The sequence below is a fragment of the Schistocerca americana genome, chromosome 5 (assembly GCF_021461395.2).
Source record: "Schistocerca americana isolate TAMUIC-IGC-003095 chromosome 5, iqSchAmer2.1, whole genome shotgun sequence".
NCBI classification, from domain to species: domain Eukaryota; kingdom Metazoa; phylum Arthropoda; class Insecta; order Orthoptera; family Acrididae; genus Schistocerca; species Schistocerca americana.
In genome coordinates, this window is record NC_060123.1 from 250,821,219 (window position 1) to 250,837,992 (window position 16,774).

The following is a 16,774-nucleotide window of genomic DNA, read 5'->3' on the forward strand; positions in this document are numbered from 1 at the left end:
AACTGCCTTATTCCACTTTTTTCTTGATGCGACCCAACATCACACATTAGATGCATCTAGTCCATACTTCCTTGCAGCCTTGTGGTCTTGTCGTCACACACAACCGTAAGTTTTAGGAAGTATTTACCAAAGATATTTGTTTGGAATGTAGCTATGTATGAAAGTGAAATGTGGTGATAATCAGCTCAGGCAAAAGGTGAATGGAAGCTTTTATAATGCGGTCTTGTAGTAGATTGCTGAAGATTGGATGGGTAGGTTAACAAATGAGGAGGTACTGAATGAAATTTGGCAAAACAAGAAATGTGTGGCACAACTTCACTAAAAGAAGGGATCAGGTGATAGGACGCGTCCTGAGGTATCAATGAATAGTCAGTTTGGTAATGGTAATGAAGAGAAGAGTGTGTGTGCGGGGGGGGGGGGGGGGGGGGGGGGTAAAAATTGTTGAGGGAGACCTTTGTTCGGCCATGAGAAGTTGAGGATTCATGCAGTGGCAGTCGGCAATGTTAGGAGCTGTCCCTTGCCCTGCAGCAGAAGTGCTGAAGGTGTATGTATTTAATTCTCTATTTTATAAAGATTTTTAATATTGCTCTAAATGCCATTATTGGGGCTAGAGTGTCTTTAGAAAGGTGCAAATGTAGAGTGTCAGACTGGATTACTAAATATGAAGTCGTTGATGACTGGTCAGATATCCAATTCATCCAAAACTTCTCGGTGGGCATGAAGAACAGCCAAGTTGTTCAATTGTTTTTGTTCCATTGTTGATCGGAGATATGACTTAAGACATCTAAGGGCGCTAAATGACACTTCTGGTGTTGCTGTTGTGATTGGAACTACTTGGAGAAGCTTAATACACTTCACTACTTCAAATAACTTTTCTCCAACTGCAGGTTCTTGTGTAATGTACTTTCTTACATGACACATGGTGTTTAAGACTAGTTGTTTTTTATTAGTGATATTGGCTAACATATTCAAGTGTAAGTGCAGTCTCTCAATGTTTAGGTCATTTTTTAAAAACAGTTGATTTTTCGAAATTTGTTTCACCTCTGTTTACTAAAAGCAAGCACTCTTGTTCAACTGCAATGACCTGTGTGAGTCCAGTTGAAGTGAACCACTCAGTAATGCAAGATTTCACTGTTTCACAAACTTCAACATAAATAGCTGTGTAGTATTCCTTTAGAGTTTTGAAAGTGTGCGGTGAGCTGGGTTCGTTGTTTTCATACTTTTTGGTATACTTAGATTCCAAGCAAGTGCAGGATCATCAGCTTGTGAAGGTTTTTCTTTTAAACACAATTCCCAAAAGTGTTCAAAACTATCACTCCTTCCATTCAATACACAAATCAAGCCCTCAAAAATGTTTACCAGATCAGCAACACTTAGATGAGGACATTGAATTTTTTTCATTGACATCCTCTGCTTGGTTCATTGCATGACAATAATGATGTAAAAAGAAATAATTCTTGGATTGTAACATTGACTCAAGGTAGCTTGCAAATTTGTAACCTGTCTTTGTTTTGTCCTCTGCAGAAAATATTTCAAAAAACTCTAGAAGTTCTTCAAAGTATTTCAATATTCTCAAGATACTAGAAGCTTGAATAGTCCTTCGAGTTGGGCAAAGGGGTCGTAGACCAGCTCGGTCGTTGGCGCTCTCACAGCATATGCTTCTGAAAAGTCCTATCCTTCTGTTGGATTCCCTTACAGTGTTTATTAAGTCCTTGGCCAAAGGCATAATATCGCTCACAGATGTAAGATGGTGGAGACTGTCTGCAACTGTCAAGTCTAAACTGTGAGCAGAGCAGTGCAAATAACGTGCTTTTGGATGTATATCCAAAACTAACTTTTTTAGTCCTTTGAACTAACCTCTCATATTCGAGACACCATCATAGATAGCACTGTTCTCTTAAGTTATCCATTGACAAATCAAGACGAGCAAAAACATCTTTTAAAATGCTAAACAGAGTTTGTGATTAAGTGTTGGGGGGTCTCGTATAAGCCAGTAAAGTCTTCGTTGATGATTAAGGAATCATCGACAGTACGAATACAAAATGACACTTGTTCGAGAATCGAAGAATCACTTGTTTCATCAGCCATAATAGAAAAATGTCCAGTCTTTTTGATTGAAGCCAATACCTTTCTCAACACAGACTTTCCTAGTAGATCAATGATCTCATTTCAAATATTGTGGGGTGTCCACTTATACCCCGAACACCCTAACCAATCTTTAAACTCAGGTATGTCATTCTTTCGGAGTTCCAACAGTCGAAAAAAATTTGAGTTTACATCTTCGTGCCTCTAATTGCTAGTCCTTGTTGGCATAGAAATTGCACGGTAGTAAAAATTGTCTCAAGAGCTAAACAGCCTTTCTTCATATCACCATGTAACTGTTCACTCAATCGGGAGGCCACACTTTGGTTAGTGATAGAATTTAGTTTCAGAACACCTTCTTTATGCATAAACATATTTTCATGAAGACGGAATTTTTCCAAAGCCTTTTTCCAATTAGAAAACCCTACAAAGCAAATGCATCTTCTTTTTTTGAAGAGAATTGTAATAGATTTTTAACATCTGCCTCTTTGCAGGTTTTGCAGAAATCTTTTTCGGTAGACGCTTAATATTCTAGCCATGTATATTTGATCAACCAAGACTTCTGAAATGATCTTCCCTTACCGGATTGTCCAGGTTTCAGTTGTGAGCAGTTCTTGCCTGAAGACAAAGAAGCAATTGACGACACAATAATTGTTGGAGGTTGACTTACAGTATCATCAACTTACAAGTGTGCCTTTTTGGTAACAAATTTATCCATTGCAAACTTAATTCACAATACACTAAGAGACTAAAGTAAACGAATAAAATATAGTCATATAAAATATTCCACTAGACACTAAAGTCTGAAAACTAAACACGCCTGCAGCATGCAGTGAATGAAACTATCCACACTGAACGATTGCGACAGGAGGGTGGGCTATATATAGCCGCAGCTTTGTAATGTCTCAAAGCGTCAAGACGACGTGAGGTGGAGGGTTCCAGGTACTTCTGCTCCAGTCCTTTTGATGTTGCTGCGGTTGCAGCGCTGGCTTGCCGACACCAGACTTTACCTGAAGGTTCGTGCACTGGGACAAATTCTAAGTGTGCCTGCAGCACCATAACACAATCATGATTCATACCACTCGTTTTCAGTTAATTATTTGTTTTAACTCATTACTGAATGTATTTTAAAAGGTAACTATCATCAAACAAGGAAAATAAAAAAAAAAAATCAACTTAATTTGTGATTTTACTAATCGTAATGTAACTAATAATTTTCTTAAATTAATGGGGGGGGGGGGGGCTAAGCCCCCCAAACGAATTTTTGAGGGGGCTCGGGCCCCTTCAGGCCCCATGGAGTCGGCGGCTGTGTACATTTAGCATACAACATTATCCTAACCCAATGCCATGCCACTCTCTCCCTCCCCCCCCCCCCCCCCCCCTCCCCCCATGAGTCTCTGTTTGCACTAGACATATATAAATACAGGTAACAACCCACACCCATCATTGTATTTCCATCTCCACCAGTATACTAAGTTGAAGCTACCATCCACATGAGGGTGCTATAAGTGCTTTACTAGGCATGGCTGAATTGGAGTTGGTTTGCTGCTGACTTCCTCTGATGTTTGAACTGAATTACCCAGCCAGTTATAGAGTGAAAGAAGTGATATGTGAGAGGTAAAATCCTAGGGCTGGACAGGTATTGAATGTGTTACCTTTTGGTCTATAATGTGGCTGTTTTATCACTGAGATTGTTGAGCCACAGTATGGTAAAATGAAATTAATTCCATTCATGATTAAATCAGCCAGCACTTTCTTGAGGAAAAGTACACAGAAGAAGAGAGAGTCATAATAGAAGAAATAATAATCATAATAAAGTGACATTTTAAATTCATGTTTAATTATTTTTAAAAAATCAGAAAAGGAAAAGTAGATGAGATGCAAAAAGTAACAAATCACAGATGCCTCTCTCTCTCTCTCTCTCTCTCTCTCTCTCTCTCTCTCTCTCTCTCTCTCTCTCTCATGCATCAAGTAGGCCCGATCTCCTCCTCATTGCCAATAAAATAAACCACAAGAACTAAAAACAATGAAATATTAAGATTCCTCACAAGAAATGTAACAGGAAACACAGCATTCAAAAATAATTGAAAAAAACATTCATTCACACATGCATTCCCTCCCCCCCCCCCCCTCCCATACACACACACACACACACACACACACACACACATTAGCAGAGTAGCTTTTGATTTATACCCCTGTTAACAACTCCATTTGTATCAAATAACCCTCTTTTTGTATTGGTACATGCTCCAGTTGTAAAATTTTTAAACTCCGCATGGTTGTTAACATCAACATGCTCATTATTTAAAACTTCCATAAGCGGTCCGTCCATCAGAATAAGTAATACTTTCCTCCTCTATATTTTCTTTAGTAATATTGACTGGAGTTCGAGGAAAATAGCCAAGCCCCCCTAATTCTTACCCAAAAAAACAGATCCAAAAATGCAAACCACAGCTGTAGGCTTGCCTGGGTGATACCTTTCCAAAGCAGGCCCTTCTCCGCAGTTTTTCCCCTCACTGATTACAGCACTAGAAAGTTCGTGAGAAGAAGAAAACCAGTCACAGACATCCCATTGGCGCTGACCTCATGACATGCAAATACATGGCCCTGTCACATTAATGTGGCCACCTGTCAAAACCCTGAATTACAGAGCACAGCAGCATAGAGTTAGTCAGATTCTGGACGATACCAACAGGTATGTGGAGCCATGGCGACTCCAGTGCTGTGGCCAGCTGCGCTATGTTTCTCAGTAAAGACTCCATGGCATGAACAGGCCAGTCGAGGCGGTCCCACATGCTCTCGATTGGATTTAAATCCGGGGGGTTTGGCAGTCAGGGGAGTATGGTAAACTCATTCTGCTGCTCTTTCGAACCATACACGTACAAAGCAAGCTGTGTGACACATTGCATTAGCCTGCTGGTAGATGCTATTACACCAAGGAAAAAACAAACTGCAGATAGGGAGGGACATGGTCCCCAAGGACAGATATATACTTATGTTGATCCACTGTGCCTTCCTGAATGACAAGATCACCCATGGAATGCCATAAAAACATTCCTCAGATCATAACACTCCCTCCTCCGGCCTGAGTACTCCGAATTCTTGCAGGGCCTTATACGCCAATGGCCAGCTGTCCGAGGGAGTATAAAATGTGAGTCATCTGAAAAGGCCACCTTGTACTACTCACGGGATGTTTGGTTGCAGTAGAGGCATGCAAATTCTAGCCTTCGTCGCTGACGAAGAACAGTCGGAATGGGTGCATGAACCAGGCGCCTGGTGCAGAGGCCCATACGCAGCAACGGTCGCTTAAGTCATTGAGGTGACACTGTTGGTAGCCCCTTGGCTCGTCTGGGCAATTAGTTGCTCAGCAGTTGCACATAAATTAGCCCACATCACCATAGCCATTGTTAGGCCTTATCATGTATGGCCCATGGTGCACCACTGTTGCCTCGGCGATGGTTTTGGATAGCACCATTTTGCCATGCACAGTATACTTCAGCCTTGGCAGCACACAAACAGTTTGTAAACTTAACCATTTCAGAAATACTTTCAACCTTGGTTCGAAAGTGAATGATATGCCCTTTTGGAAGTCAAATAAATAGCTTCGCTTCCGCATTATGACAATGACTGCACTGTTTTCCATGTCTCCCACCTCTCCTCCCCTAACACGCTTTACATATCATCCATTGCTAGTGCTGCCACCTGCTGTCTGTGAATGGTTATTGCTTGTTGACATCGAACATAGGCAGTGATCACATTAATGTGATTGGATCATGTAATACTCAGCCTTAAAGAAGATAAACAGCATAAATGAATTTTATCAAAACAAATTTTGGATCTTTCAAACAACATACATACCTTTCAGAGTTGACTCCCACATGATATCATGCCAGTAATGCATCATAAACATTTCCCTTGTCCTAGTGGTAACTATATAGGTTAGGTCAATTGAATTACCACTTTTAACACATCTCAACTTTACCCGATGAGCTTGTGTTGTTAAAAAGAAAAAAGTCTTTCTTGTCATTAAATGGGCTCTTCAGGGAGACAGTGTTTATTGAAATGTGGAAGTCAATAGGGAACCAGCATGAGGATCTCCACTAGTACTAGCAATAGGCACCATAACAATAGTAACTCCAACAAATTTTACAAGCCATCATATATGAAACCAACACACATGACAAATCAAATATAAGCCAAACACACAAATCAAATGCACATGAATGTGGCTCACATGTAAGAATTAGACATATTTTAAATGAAACACACAAATGTTAATTATGATGTTTCACCTACTGTTCCAAATAGTGCCAAACATTTCCTTGTGAGAATAATATTGGTGAATTACGTGGCCAGTTGAGGTGTGATAGATGCTGAGTGATTTTTAAATCAGGTACATACGTGTAAAGCCCTGTGGACATGGCTGTCATCATCATGTGAGGTGGGATTTTCTGAAGGATACTCACTATGCAAACGAGAAGAAAGGAAAACACTTGGTCACTGAGAATATGAAAATAAACATCCCACCAAGGATGTTGAAATAAATGTCCTGATTCATGTTCAGAGTTACTAAATGAGTGGATCCAAGTCATGATACAAAAAACACCCCCCCCCCAAACCACCCCCCCCCCCCCCACCCCCAAACATCACAGATCCAACTCCCTTCAGGCACTACAGGTTAAATGCCTCATTGGGCCATTGGCGGACTCTTACATGTTACATCCTTTGAAAGGAGGAAAAACAGCTAGTACTCTTACTACACTACTTGCTCCCAGTCAGCTGCTTCAGTCATGGCAGCACACAAACAGTTTATAAACTTAACCATTTATTACTGTGTTGTGTGGCTCACTGAAGATATGCCACTGTGAGCACATGCATAGTTGCAATCTCCAGCACAATAGCAGCATATTTACTATAAACAACAACTCTTGTGCATCATAAACATCTATATTTGTAAGCTGTTATGTTGTGATGTAAAGAAAATGCGTGTTTGCTGCTTATGATTTACTCCAATTCTTGAATACTACTTTTTATCCCCACAGCATATACATGCAGTCATTAAAGTATCTATGGGTTAACCACAAACATTTTAAGCATTTTAGTCTCAGAGTATTTTGCCTTTTCTGTGAATCCTATGGCATATATGAACAGGAAAATATTTTTACTGTAGCCTTGTATATAGTGAGGATACAGTAAAAATATTTTTCTGGTCATTTACACATTCCTTATTGTGTACATTTCGAAATAATCCTCCATATTATAGGGTAAGAAAGGCCTACTGGATGTTTAATCATTGTCTTTCTCAGTCTCTTGTACATCAATCCTCTGGCAGCTGAAACAGGACAATAATGTCTCTACAGAAACATGGCTGGGAACATTGACAGCAGTAGAAAGTGTACTTAATATGCTTGACAGAACAGCAGGTGAATTCAGAATGAAACAGCTTGCCACCTAAATCTTTATACATATTATGACTATACTGTGTAATAAAATTCTGCTTACATTGATCATACAGTGCAGGATTTTATAGCCAGTATTTACATCCTTGGTGATTTCTGGTTTATGGTTATTCAGACATTGTCTAATGACCACCCAAATGCTGGAGATATCCTCAGAAGATATAAAGATGTAGTTACTTGATTTTCAAACTTAAACAAGTTTAGCAACAGCAAACAGTTTACCTTTATGTGCTTTTTTAATTTTGAAAATCAGCTAACTATGCGTTTATAGCTTCTGCGGATGTCTCTAGCATTAGGAGATGAGACATTAGTTCCTGAAACATGCTTTAGACCATGGCCTAATGCCCACTAAATAGAAATCACCAATCCATCAATTTAAAATTGTCACGTCAGGATGAAGGAATGATGTCTGAACCACCAACATTGAAGCCAATAACTATTTTGTGTTTCAGATGAGTATCTAAGCAAAATATGGCAAAAAAACCAACGCGGTTCACCATTGCGGGTGCTTGATATGTGCTGTGGGAAAGGTGGTGATCTGCTTAAATGGAGAAGAGGCAATATTACACATTTAATTTGTGCGGACATAGCTTCAACATCTGTTGAGCAATGCGAAAACAGATACAAGGAGCTACAGAATCGCAATCGCTCGGATCTAGGTTTTGGACCTGTATTCACTGCTGAATTTATTTCAGCAGATTGTACTAAGGTAATAGTTTGTCATTATCTCTTAAAGGAAATGTACACAGAAACAAAGAAATTTTTTTTCTTACTTGAATTATTTCCCTGGGAGCTTCTGCTTCGTCCTGTCTCTCTCTCTCTCTCTCTCTCTCTCTCTCTCTCTCTCTCTCTCTCTCTCTCTCTCTGCCTCCCTCTGCCTCCCTCCTTCCCTCCCTCTCCATCTCCCTCTCCTTTCTCGCCTCGCTCTCTCCACCCACCTATTCTCTCCCCTCTTCAACCTCCCCCCAATCTCTCCTTTTCAGAATTTATGATGCTAACTGCTTTCATTTTTCTGCATGTGTGCCTATTTTGATTTTGTACCTCATACCACAATTTACTTTGTCATTGTTTTTTAGTTCACTGTTGCTTTACAGAGGATGATAATTGTCACATCTTAGCATTCGAGGAAGCTACAGCTGCACTTGGATGGTATCAGATGGTTAGCAACTAAGGAAGTTCAGTCAACGATAGTTGGGTTTGGACTCATCAAACCTGGGGCTCCAATGTGGTACTTGATTTACCATCATCAGTTGTCTTTTTACCTTAAGCTTTAGACTTAATTAGGGGGAATCATTGGGTGTGATTGTGGAATGTGTATTTCAGAAAGTAGGGATTTAGCCTAACTGTGTAGATCAGGAAGATGATAAAAATGTTAGGGAAAGAAGAAAGATGTTGCTGCCTGCCATAATGTTTTTGGCCAACAAAACAATCTGTGACAGGTAATCTTAGAGGCATCTGTTGCAGTAAATTTGTATTAGATTTCGGATGCATGCTGTGGTGGACAGTATAGTTCCCGCCCTTTGTGTATCATCTAAATTAATAATTTTGTATTTAATCATTGTGCCAATAAACACCTTCATTTCTTAAGATTCGTGAGTGCCAATGTATGTTCAGTTGGTTGAGTTGCCCTCTGTATTTTCTTTGGTGGATACCCATTTATTGTGGTCCCAACTTTGAGAATAAGATCATCCAGGGAGGGGGACTGAGCTGGTAATGTTGGCATTCCAGTTTTTGACCACACTTCGAGGAAGCATGAATCCCTGTTTTAGAGTATGAGATAGTGATGGGAACAACCAAATGAAAGTGATTGATTTATTTGATTGTTGGAAAACAGTTGACTCATTCAGTTTTAGTTTCATGTATGGTTGAATTCATTCTTTTGAGTGAAAACAATCATCTCAGTTGGTTGGTGTTTTTTTTGTCAGGCTGTAATGTTGCCCTTAATAGCTGCTTGGGAAAGACCTTGGAGCTCATGGTTAAGTGCCGCCTTGTCTGGATCTTAGAATCCAGGCAGCTCCTTAATTGTTTTCAGTGTGAGTTCAGGTGGTGTCGCTCCACCTTTGAGAAACTGGTCCTGTTGGAGGCAAATATACAGCAGGCATTCCTGTGCTGGCATCACCTTCTATTTTTTGACATTAAGAAGGCCTACGGTACTGCTTGGAGGCATCTTACTCTCAAGCAGCTTCATGAATGGGGCTTTCATGGTTGTCTTCCCATTTTTATTAGGTCCTTTCTCTCGCCATGGTATTTTCGATACCAAATCAGTGATGTCCTGTCTGATTGCTTTGAGCTAGAGAACGGTTTCCTGCAAGATAGTGTTTTAAGTGTGCCTCACATCAGTCACATCAGTAGTGAAAAGCCCTGTCCAGTGTTCTTTGTTTTTGGATGACTTTTCTGTGTTTTGCTCTTCTTCAAGCCTCACAACAACAACATGTCAGTTGCAACTAACTCTTCAATGTTTGGATGAAGCCGGCCGAAGTGGCCGTGCGGTTAAAGGCGCTGCAGTCTGGAACCGCAAGACCGCTACGGTCGCAGGTTCGAATCCTGCCTCGGGCATGGCTGTTTGTGATGTCCTTAGGTTAGTTAGGTTTAACTAGTTCTAAGTTCTAGGGGACTAATGACCTCAGCAGTTGAGTCCCATAGTGCTCAGAGCCATTTGAACCAATTTGTTTGGATGAATGGGTGTGTGGATGCAGAAGAGTAGTTTTAAGTTTTCAACTGGGAAGTCTGTGTGTGTTCTTTTTAACCCTTCTTGTTCTGTTTTAAACTTTCCTGAATTGAGGATGAATGACACTGTTCTTAATTTTAAAGACACAGTGAGGTTTCTGTGCCTCACATTTGACTGTAAACTTCCGTGGTTGCCGCATCTTAAGGAACTGGAAAGACAGTCCCATAAGGCTCTAAGATTTTAAAATGTCTTAGCCAGAGTACATGGGGAGCAGACAGGACTTGCCTGCTCCAGTTTTGTCTGCTCCAGTTTTACAGGGCATTTGTGTAATCTCGGCTGGGGGAGCACGATGTATGGGTCTGCGAGACACTCGTATTTAAAGATGTTGGATTTGGTGTGGCACGAAGGGATTCGGATTGGCACTGGTGCGTTCAGAACAAGCTCCATACCAAGCCTCTGTGCAGAGGCTGGCAAACCGTCACTTCCCATGAGGCGATGGCTACTTATGGTATACCAGGCATATAAAACCCTGTCCATATCATACACGCCCACATACCATACTGTTGCCTGGCCTCCAGTGGAAAAACTTTTCCGTAACCAGCAACGGACAATGAGCCCTATGAGATTCGTGCACAGGATTGCCGTTCAGGGATGGGTGTGGCCAGTCTTAATGTTTTACATTGTTGTTGGCACAGATTTCCACCTTGGCTCCTCTGGAGGCCCAGATTTATTTTAGACTTGATCAGTTTTAAGAAAGATAGTATGCCAGATTTTACATTTCAGTCTCTGTTTTTTAACATTTTAGATGTGCATCGCGGTTTCACAGTAGTGTACACTGATGGCTCCAAACAAGGGAATTCCCTTGGCTGCTCGGTCATGTTCCCTGACAATGTCACCAGGGCTCACTTTTGAGGCAAGTGTACTGTTTTCTCCGAGAAGCTCCCCGCGATCCTGAAGGCACTGGAACAGATGCGATGTATTCAGGTCAAACTGTTTCTCACGTGCAACAATTCTGTTAGTGCCTTACAATTGTTACAGAATGTGTACCCAGCTGAGAAGTTGACCCAGCCGATATATGACAACTACACTTGCTCCAATGGCAGGGAAAGAAGGTGTCATTCTGCCGGGTGCCAGGTCATTTAGGGATATGGGGCAGTGAACAGGCCGATCGGGCTTCAGAGGCGGCTTGGGGATCGGGCTGCCAGGAATGCAGGAGACAAGAAGTTGGACAATGGCTTTGGCTTGGCTTGTAAAAGACCAAAACTGGTCACCAAATGAAATAAACAACATTCTTGTGATCAAGATTGTTTTGTTGAAATAATTTTAATATAAGTGTACTGATCACTGTTTTTCTGTAGGATAATGTCCCAAAAAATTTTTAAGGGTAGCACTCGGCCTATCATTTCTAAAAGTCACACACACTCACACTTTGTAGTTCACAAATTCTCCCTCATTTCCAACATTGTTTTTAGCAAAACAGGGCGTCATTGTGCTGGAATGCTGCATACTCACCATTTATTGTAGTTGTGTTACATCAACCATCTCCGGAGATTGCGATTAAAGTTGTCCATCTCGCACATTGCCAGTTTTAAAGGTCCTGCCACATTCATTCATTTAGTTGTTAACTACCCATCTCTGTATTGATGACAGATTGTTTCATCGCTATTATTATTGAATGATTGGATGAGTGAAGTCCATTAATCACAGTGGATTGATCTGTCACTATGAATTTATCATACCCTTTATTGAAAGTTGTTATTGAATCATAGTAATAAAAGCACTCCAAGAGATTCAATAAAACATCAACTTTCATGAATGACTCAATCTTGAACAATATTCACTATATGCAAATTAATGTTCCATAGTCTTACAACATGTGACAATAAAATATAGTGCACTACTTGGCTTTCTCCAAATGGGAATTTGCAACCAATTACACCTGAAGACTCCTCATTAACGATTGCCATACCAACATGTACTAAAAATGAGCTACTGTAAGACTCATTGATGAGCCCAGAGATGCTTAGTCTCATGTTGTAGTACTTCACAGAGGTTGCATTTGTAATCATATCAATCGAGATTTGACATTGATATACTCACAACAGTAAATCCTGCCAATGCTGAAATGATATCAACAACTGGACAGCTGATCACCTGATAAGTGGTTTGGTGTAGGAGTGCAAACAAAACAGTACATTTGGTATGCTCTGCAGTTACCCAATAAACTTTTTTTACACTTCTTGATCCTTCTTCAAAATGTTGACATATGTGAGCCACTTGGTACTGTTCAGAGAGTTTAAGTGGTTATCTTCATTCACCTTGGAACTGATTGTCTGCATCAAATCTATGGATGTTCCTCTGACAGTGCATTGTGATGGCACCTACTCTGTATCTACCTCAAGCTGTTGGACTTGCATATAAATTTTATTGTGACTTGATGAGGGTGTAGTTAAGTTGACTACACCCTTGTGGCCATGTACACAGATTATAAACTTGCCTCTGAATAAATGCAGCCGTATTCCTTTTCCCCCAAAACATCACTCCCTAAAATACAATCTACACCAATCCAGGCACTACAAGAAAAGCTTTTTCTACTGTAGCACTGCATATCCCTAAATCTAAACAAACCTGAGCTTTTACAGGCTGCTTCCACACTCCAACTATGCCTACCACCTTTATACCGCGTACCATACGTTAAAACTTTCTGATGTTTCTTGATTTTGCCACAGCCCCAGAGAAGAAGACACTAAGGTGTGTACCCATATCAGCTACTGCTTCCGCAAAGATCCCTCCAACAAGAATAGAAACTGATGATCGACATACAACTGCTTCAGTTCGACTTTAGGTTTGCAAACCAGTTGGTTGACAAGCTTCTCACCATGTTGGTAGTGCATTAATGGCACATATTTGCTATTGCATCTTGCCACGCCACCTACCAGTCATTTAGGATGCTTATTAGCCATCTTTAGTTTTCCTAGTTCATTCTTACTTGGCCAGATCAGAGCCTGTTTCCATCCTCCATGTTCTGTCTATATGTGTTTTCCAGTCCAGATCATTGGCATGTCTATCATCACTTGCAGCTCGATAGGTGGGGTCATAATGGTTATTCCACTTTTGCTGCTTGTGACTATATTGCGTTTGAACTTGGGCAGTATTATGTCTCCAGTTTATGGGCCCACATTTCATCTTGGCTATGCAACTTGGTGTCCATCATATGTGTGTTTATTGGTTGCCAATCAATCATTTGTCTTCCTGTACAAAGTCCTGCTTGCTGATTGCAGCAAGAAACTCTTTGAAATCATGGTCACATATAGTCAAAAGCTTTTCACAGAATTCTATTGCTAGGTTATTCCACAGTGTGTTGCCAGTGTCTCTGTCTCAGTACTACGCTACGTTTAATCACTTTTCAGAGTACCAGCACATGCTACTGATCCTGCAGAAATAAATATCTGAGTTGAGACCTTCATTACATTACTGCATGTGAATGTGAGTGACCATATTTTGTGAGGATGTTGCACTCAGAACTCACATAATCCGTATACTTTCCAGCAGTGTATGCCACTCATAATGTGGTATTTGTGGGTAAGTGATCAGCAGTTTGGTGTCACTGGGTGGATTTCTGTGAGCACAATTCATAAATTTTGTACTTCACTTTTTCACCTTCCTGAACACGTAGTTTTGGAGTGTTAACTTCTGTCTGAATAGCTTGAAGCTCACTCTATACCTTGGCTTGGGTCTTTGAAGCTTCAGATTTTTCTAGCTCTAAATTTACCAATGTGGCAGTCAACTTCCTTTCAGTCAGATTATGCATTTTGTCATGCTGTTCAAAGAACATATCAAATGGCTTAAAAAATCTTGTTGATTTTTACATCAATTGTCAAATTTTCTACCCCTTTTCTCTATTCATTGGATTTTGTTTTTAAAATGTTTGCAGTGTTTTTATCTCATTGCTCACTCCATTCAACAAGTTATTATACTGTCTTTTCCCCTTATTCTTGAACTTTTTGTTTTAGTGGTTCTGCCTAATTAACAGATAAGGCTGTTCTTTGTGCTAATACTGTTTGCACAGCTGCGATAGCCTCTACAGCTGCCATCTTCTCCTCATATGTAGAGATTTTTTTTTTTACTTATGGCCCTTTGTGAAGCTATAATTTCATTTATTGTCATGACTTTTTCACTTATGCCGGAAAGAATCTTGAGACAACCTCTAAAGCTCACTACCTTAGTAATGTGGTCTCATTGCCTTCAATTTATTAGCTTGGTGGAAATGTATGTAAATAATTTTTTTATTATCTTACATTGTTGATGTTTTGTGTAACATCTGTAGTCTGCCTTTGAGTAGATGAAGATGATCTTAAAAAGCTAAGATCCATAAAAGTGAAGATGTAATGGACATTTTTTCTCACTTTAGGTCCGTTTAAGAGAACGGTACAAAGATCCATCAATTGAATTGGACGTTGTAAACTGCCAGTTTGCATTCCACTATTGCTTTGAAAGTTTACCACAAGCAGAGTGCATGATACGCAATGCTGCAGAGTGTTTAAGAATAGGTGGCTTCTTCATAGGTACTATACCAGATGCATATGAAGTCATGTGAGTACATTTTGTGTAATGATGTATGCAGGTAATTGTAATTTTGGACTTGAATTAAAAATGTTTTGAAGTCATGTGAGTACATTTTGTGTAATGATGTATGCAGGTAATTGTAGTTCTGGACTTGAATTAAAAATGTTTTATGCTTAAAAATATTTTATAGTTTTAATATAGTACAATATTAAGTAAAAAAACAGTAAAATACAACAAACAACTGTAGTTAGTGGAATCATAGGATATAGATGAACTATTTAAGAAAGCTGGTGCTGAAGAGGTTCCAATGGAAAAAATAACTCTCTAAATACCATTGGCGTAGGAAATAAAAGTGTAAGAGGAATGTTTCCAATTCTTTTCTTGATGATTGTGTAAAATTGAAAAGAGGTTGTAGGGAAGCTCATCTGGATTCTTACATTTGTTGCTTATGGCCACACTTTTTGATTGCGATCAGTACGCATAGACACGTTCAGAGTATCAGGTAGAGGGACTGGTGGCGCGTGTAAACATGTTCAGAGCACCCAGGGACAGGTACAGTGGCATGCATGTTAACGCATCCAGAGCAGTTAAAGGGTTAATGAAGTGGATAAGTTGAAGGTAGCTCGCATGTTTCTCTGCTCGTGAAAATTATGTGTACTGAAAACTGTATGAGAGTGAACAAAAAATTATGGTGTACAGTGTTCTTTTGTGTGTGGGAGGGGAGGAGGGAATGTACCAAAATTAATGCTAATGTAAGAAGCATTGGATGGGTCACAGTAAACGGTTTATTCACATGCATAGGTCAGTAAAAAAAATTATGCTACTGGAATATAGGTAAAGAAATTGAATGTAGAAACATTTTATAAATTTGAATACAGATGCCAGTAGGAAGTATGAAGGAATTGTGCTACTTCAGTCAGCAAAGAAACCGCCAGGATATTGTTTGTTAGTAAAATCTTATAAGTGAGGCTGTTGTATGATAATTATGTTGAATGTGAAGAAATTGACAAATGCGCACCCCTAAAAGGGTAAAAGCCAACCTGCAGCTTGTTAATCACATTTTTCATAAAATTATACAGAAGTTCATGAACATCACCGATTCCACATAGCAGACTTTGAACCATTTCCTTCACTGTTTCATATGAAATGAGAGCTGGAATTGAGTTTCCAAAAGTTTTGACATTGTTGGGTATAAAAACTACTCTAGAATGCCACTTTCTGCTTTGATCTTGCTATGACTTTCTTTAATAAATAAAAACATTTCTGGGTAATTATGTTTCGATTGTAGGTTGTACACATCAATTAACCCAAATAAGTTCTGACATATTTTTCTCTGTGTCATTTCCATTATAAATTCAATAGTTGGTATTGTTGGTGTAATTTGAAGACGTAAAAGATTGAGAGATGGTGAAGTTTTCACGCTAGGCAGAATTTCCACAGAACCACACCTCGCCCATCTGCCAAAAAGTCTAAATATATTGCTAGCATTATGCAGCTATCAAGGGTAGTAGCATTTATCAATGGTCAAAACAAAATTTGTAATGGAATTTCTTATCAAAGGTCATACGGTGGATTCAGCATAGTGCTCAGAACTGAAAGAATAAGGAAAATAATAAATTATGAAAAGAATTGCTGGCCGATAAGTACCTTCAGGAAACAAAAAGTGTAGTACTACTCATACTGTTACAGAAGTAAAAGAGATGCCACTATTCCAGCTTCCACAATAATTAGCTTGTTTCTAATGGAGGAAAGAGTAATGGGTTGGAAAGGAAGGGCATGTCATCCAGGCCTCAGGATGAGCAGAATTTGCCTGTCTTGAGAACATGGTTAAAATATTGTATTCTTTTTGTGACAACAACATTTATTCACCCTGGAGCAAATACAAATAAACAGAACAACGATATTTAGAAAGCAGTAAGCATTGCCATTTTGCCTCGTTCCTGCATCTTGTTTCCTTTCTAATTGTCAAAAAATATAATTTCCATTAGTGGCCAAA

At 39.6% G+C, this 16,774-nt stretch overlaps 1 protein-coding gene across 1 annotated transcript in view; it reads left to right on the top strand.

Annotated features, from left to right (window-relative positions):
- LOC124615977 (mRNA cap guanine-N7 methyltransferase) overlaps nt 1-16,774 on the top strand; it is a 126,643-nt gene that overhangs the window by 5,971 nt on the left and 103,898 nt on the right. Inside the window, exons 3-4 of the mRNA XM_047144180.1 lie at nt 7,997-8,253; nt 14,624-14,805. Coding sequence (XP_047000136.1) covers nt 7,997-8,253; nt 14,624-14,805 — 439 coding nt within the window. The remainder of the gene's footprint in view (nt 1-7,996; nt 8,254-14,623; nt 14,806-16,774) is intronic.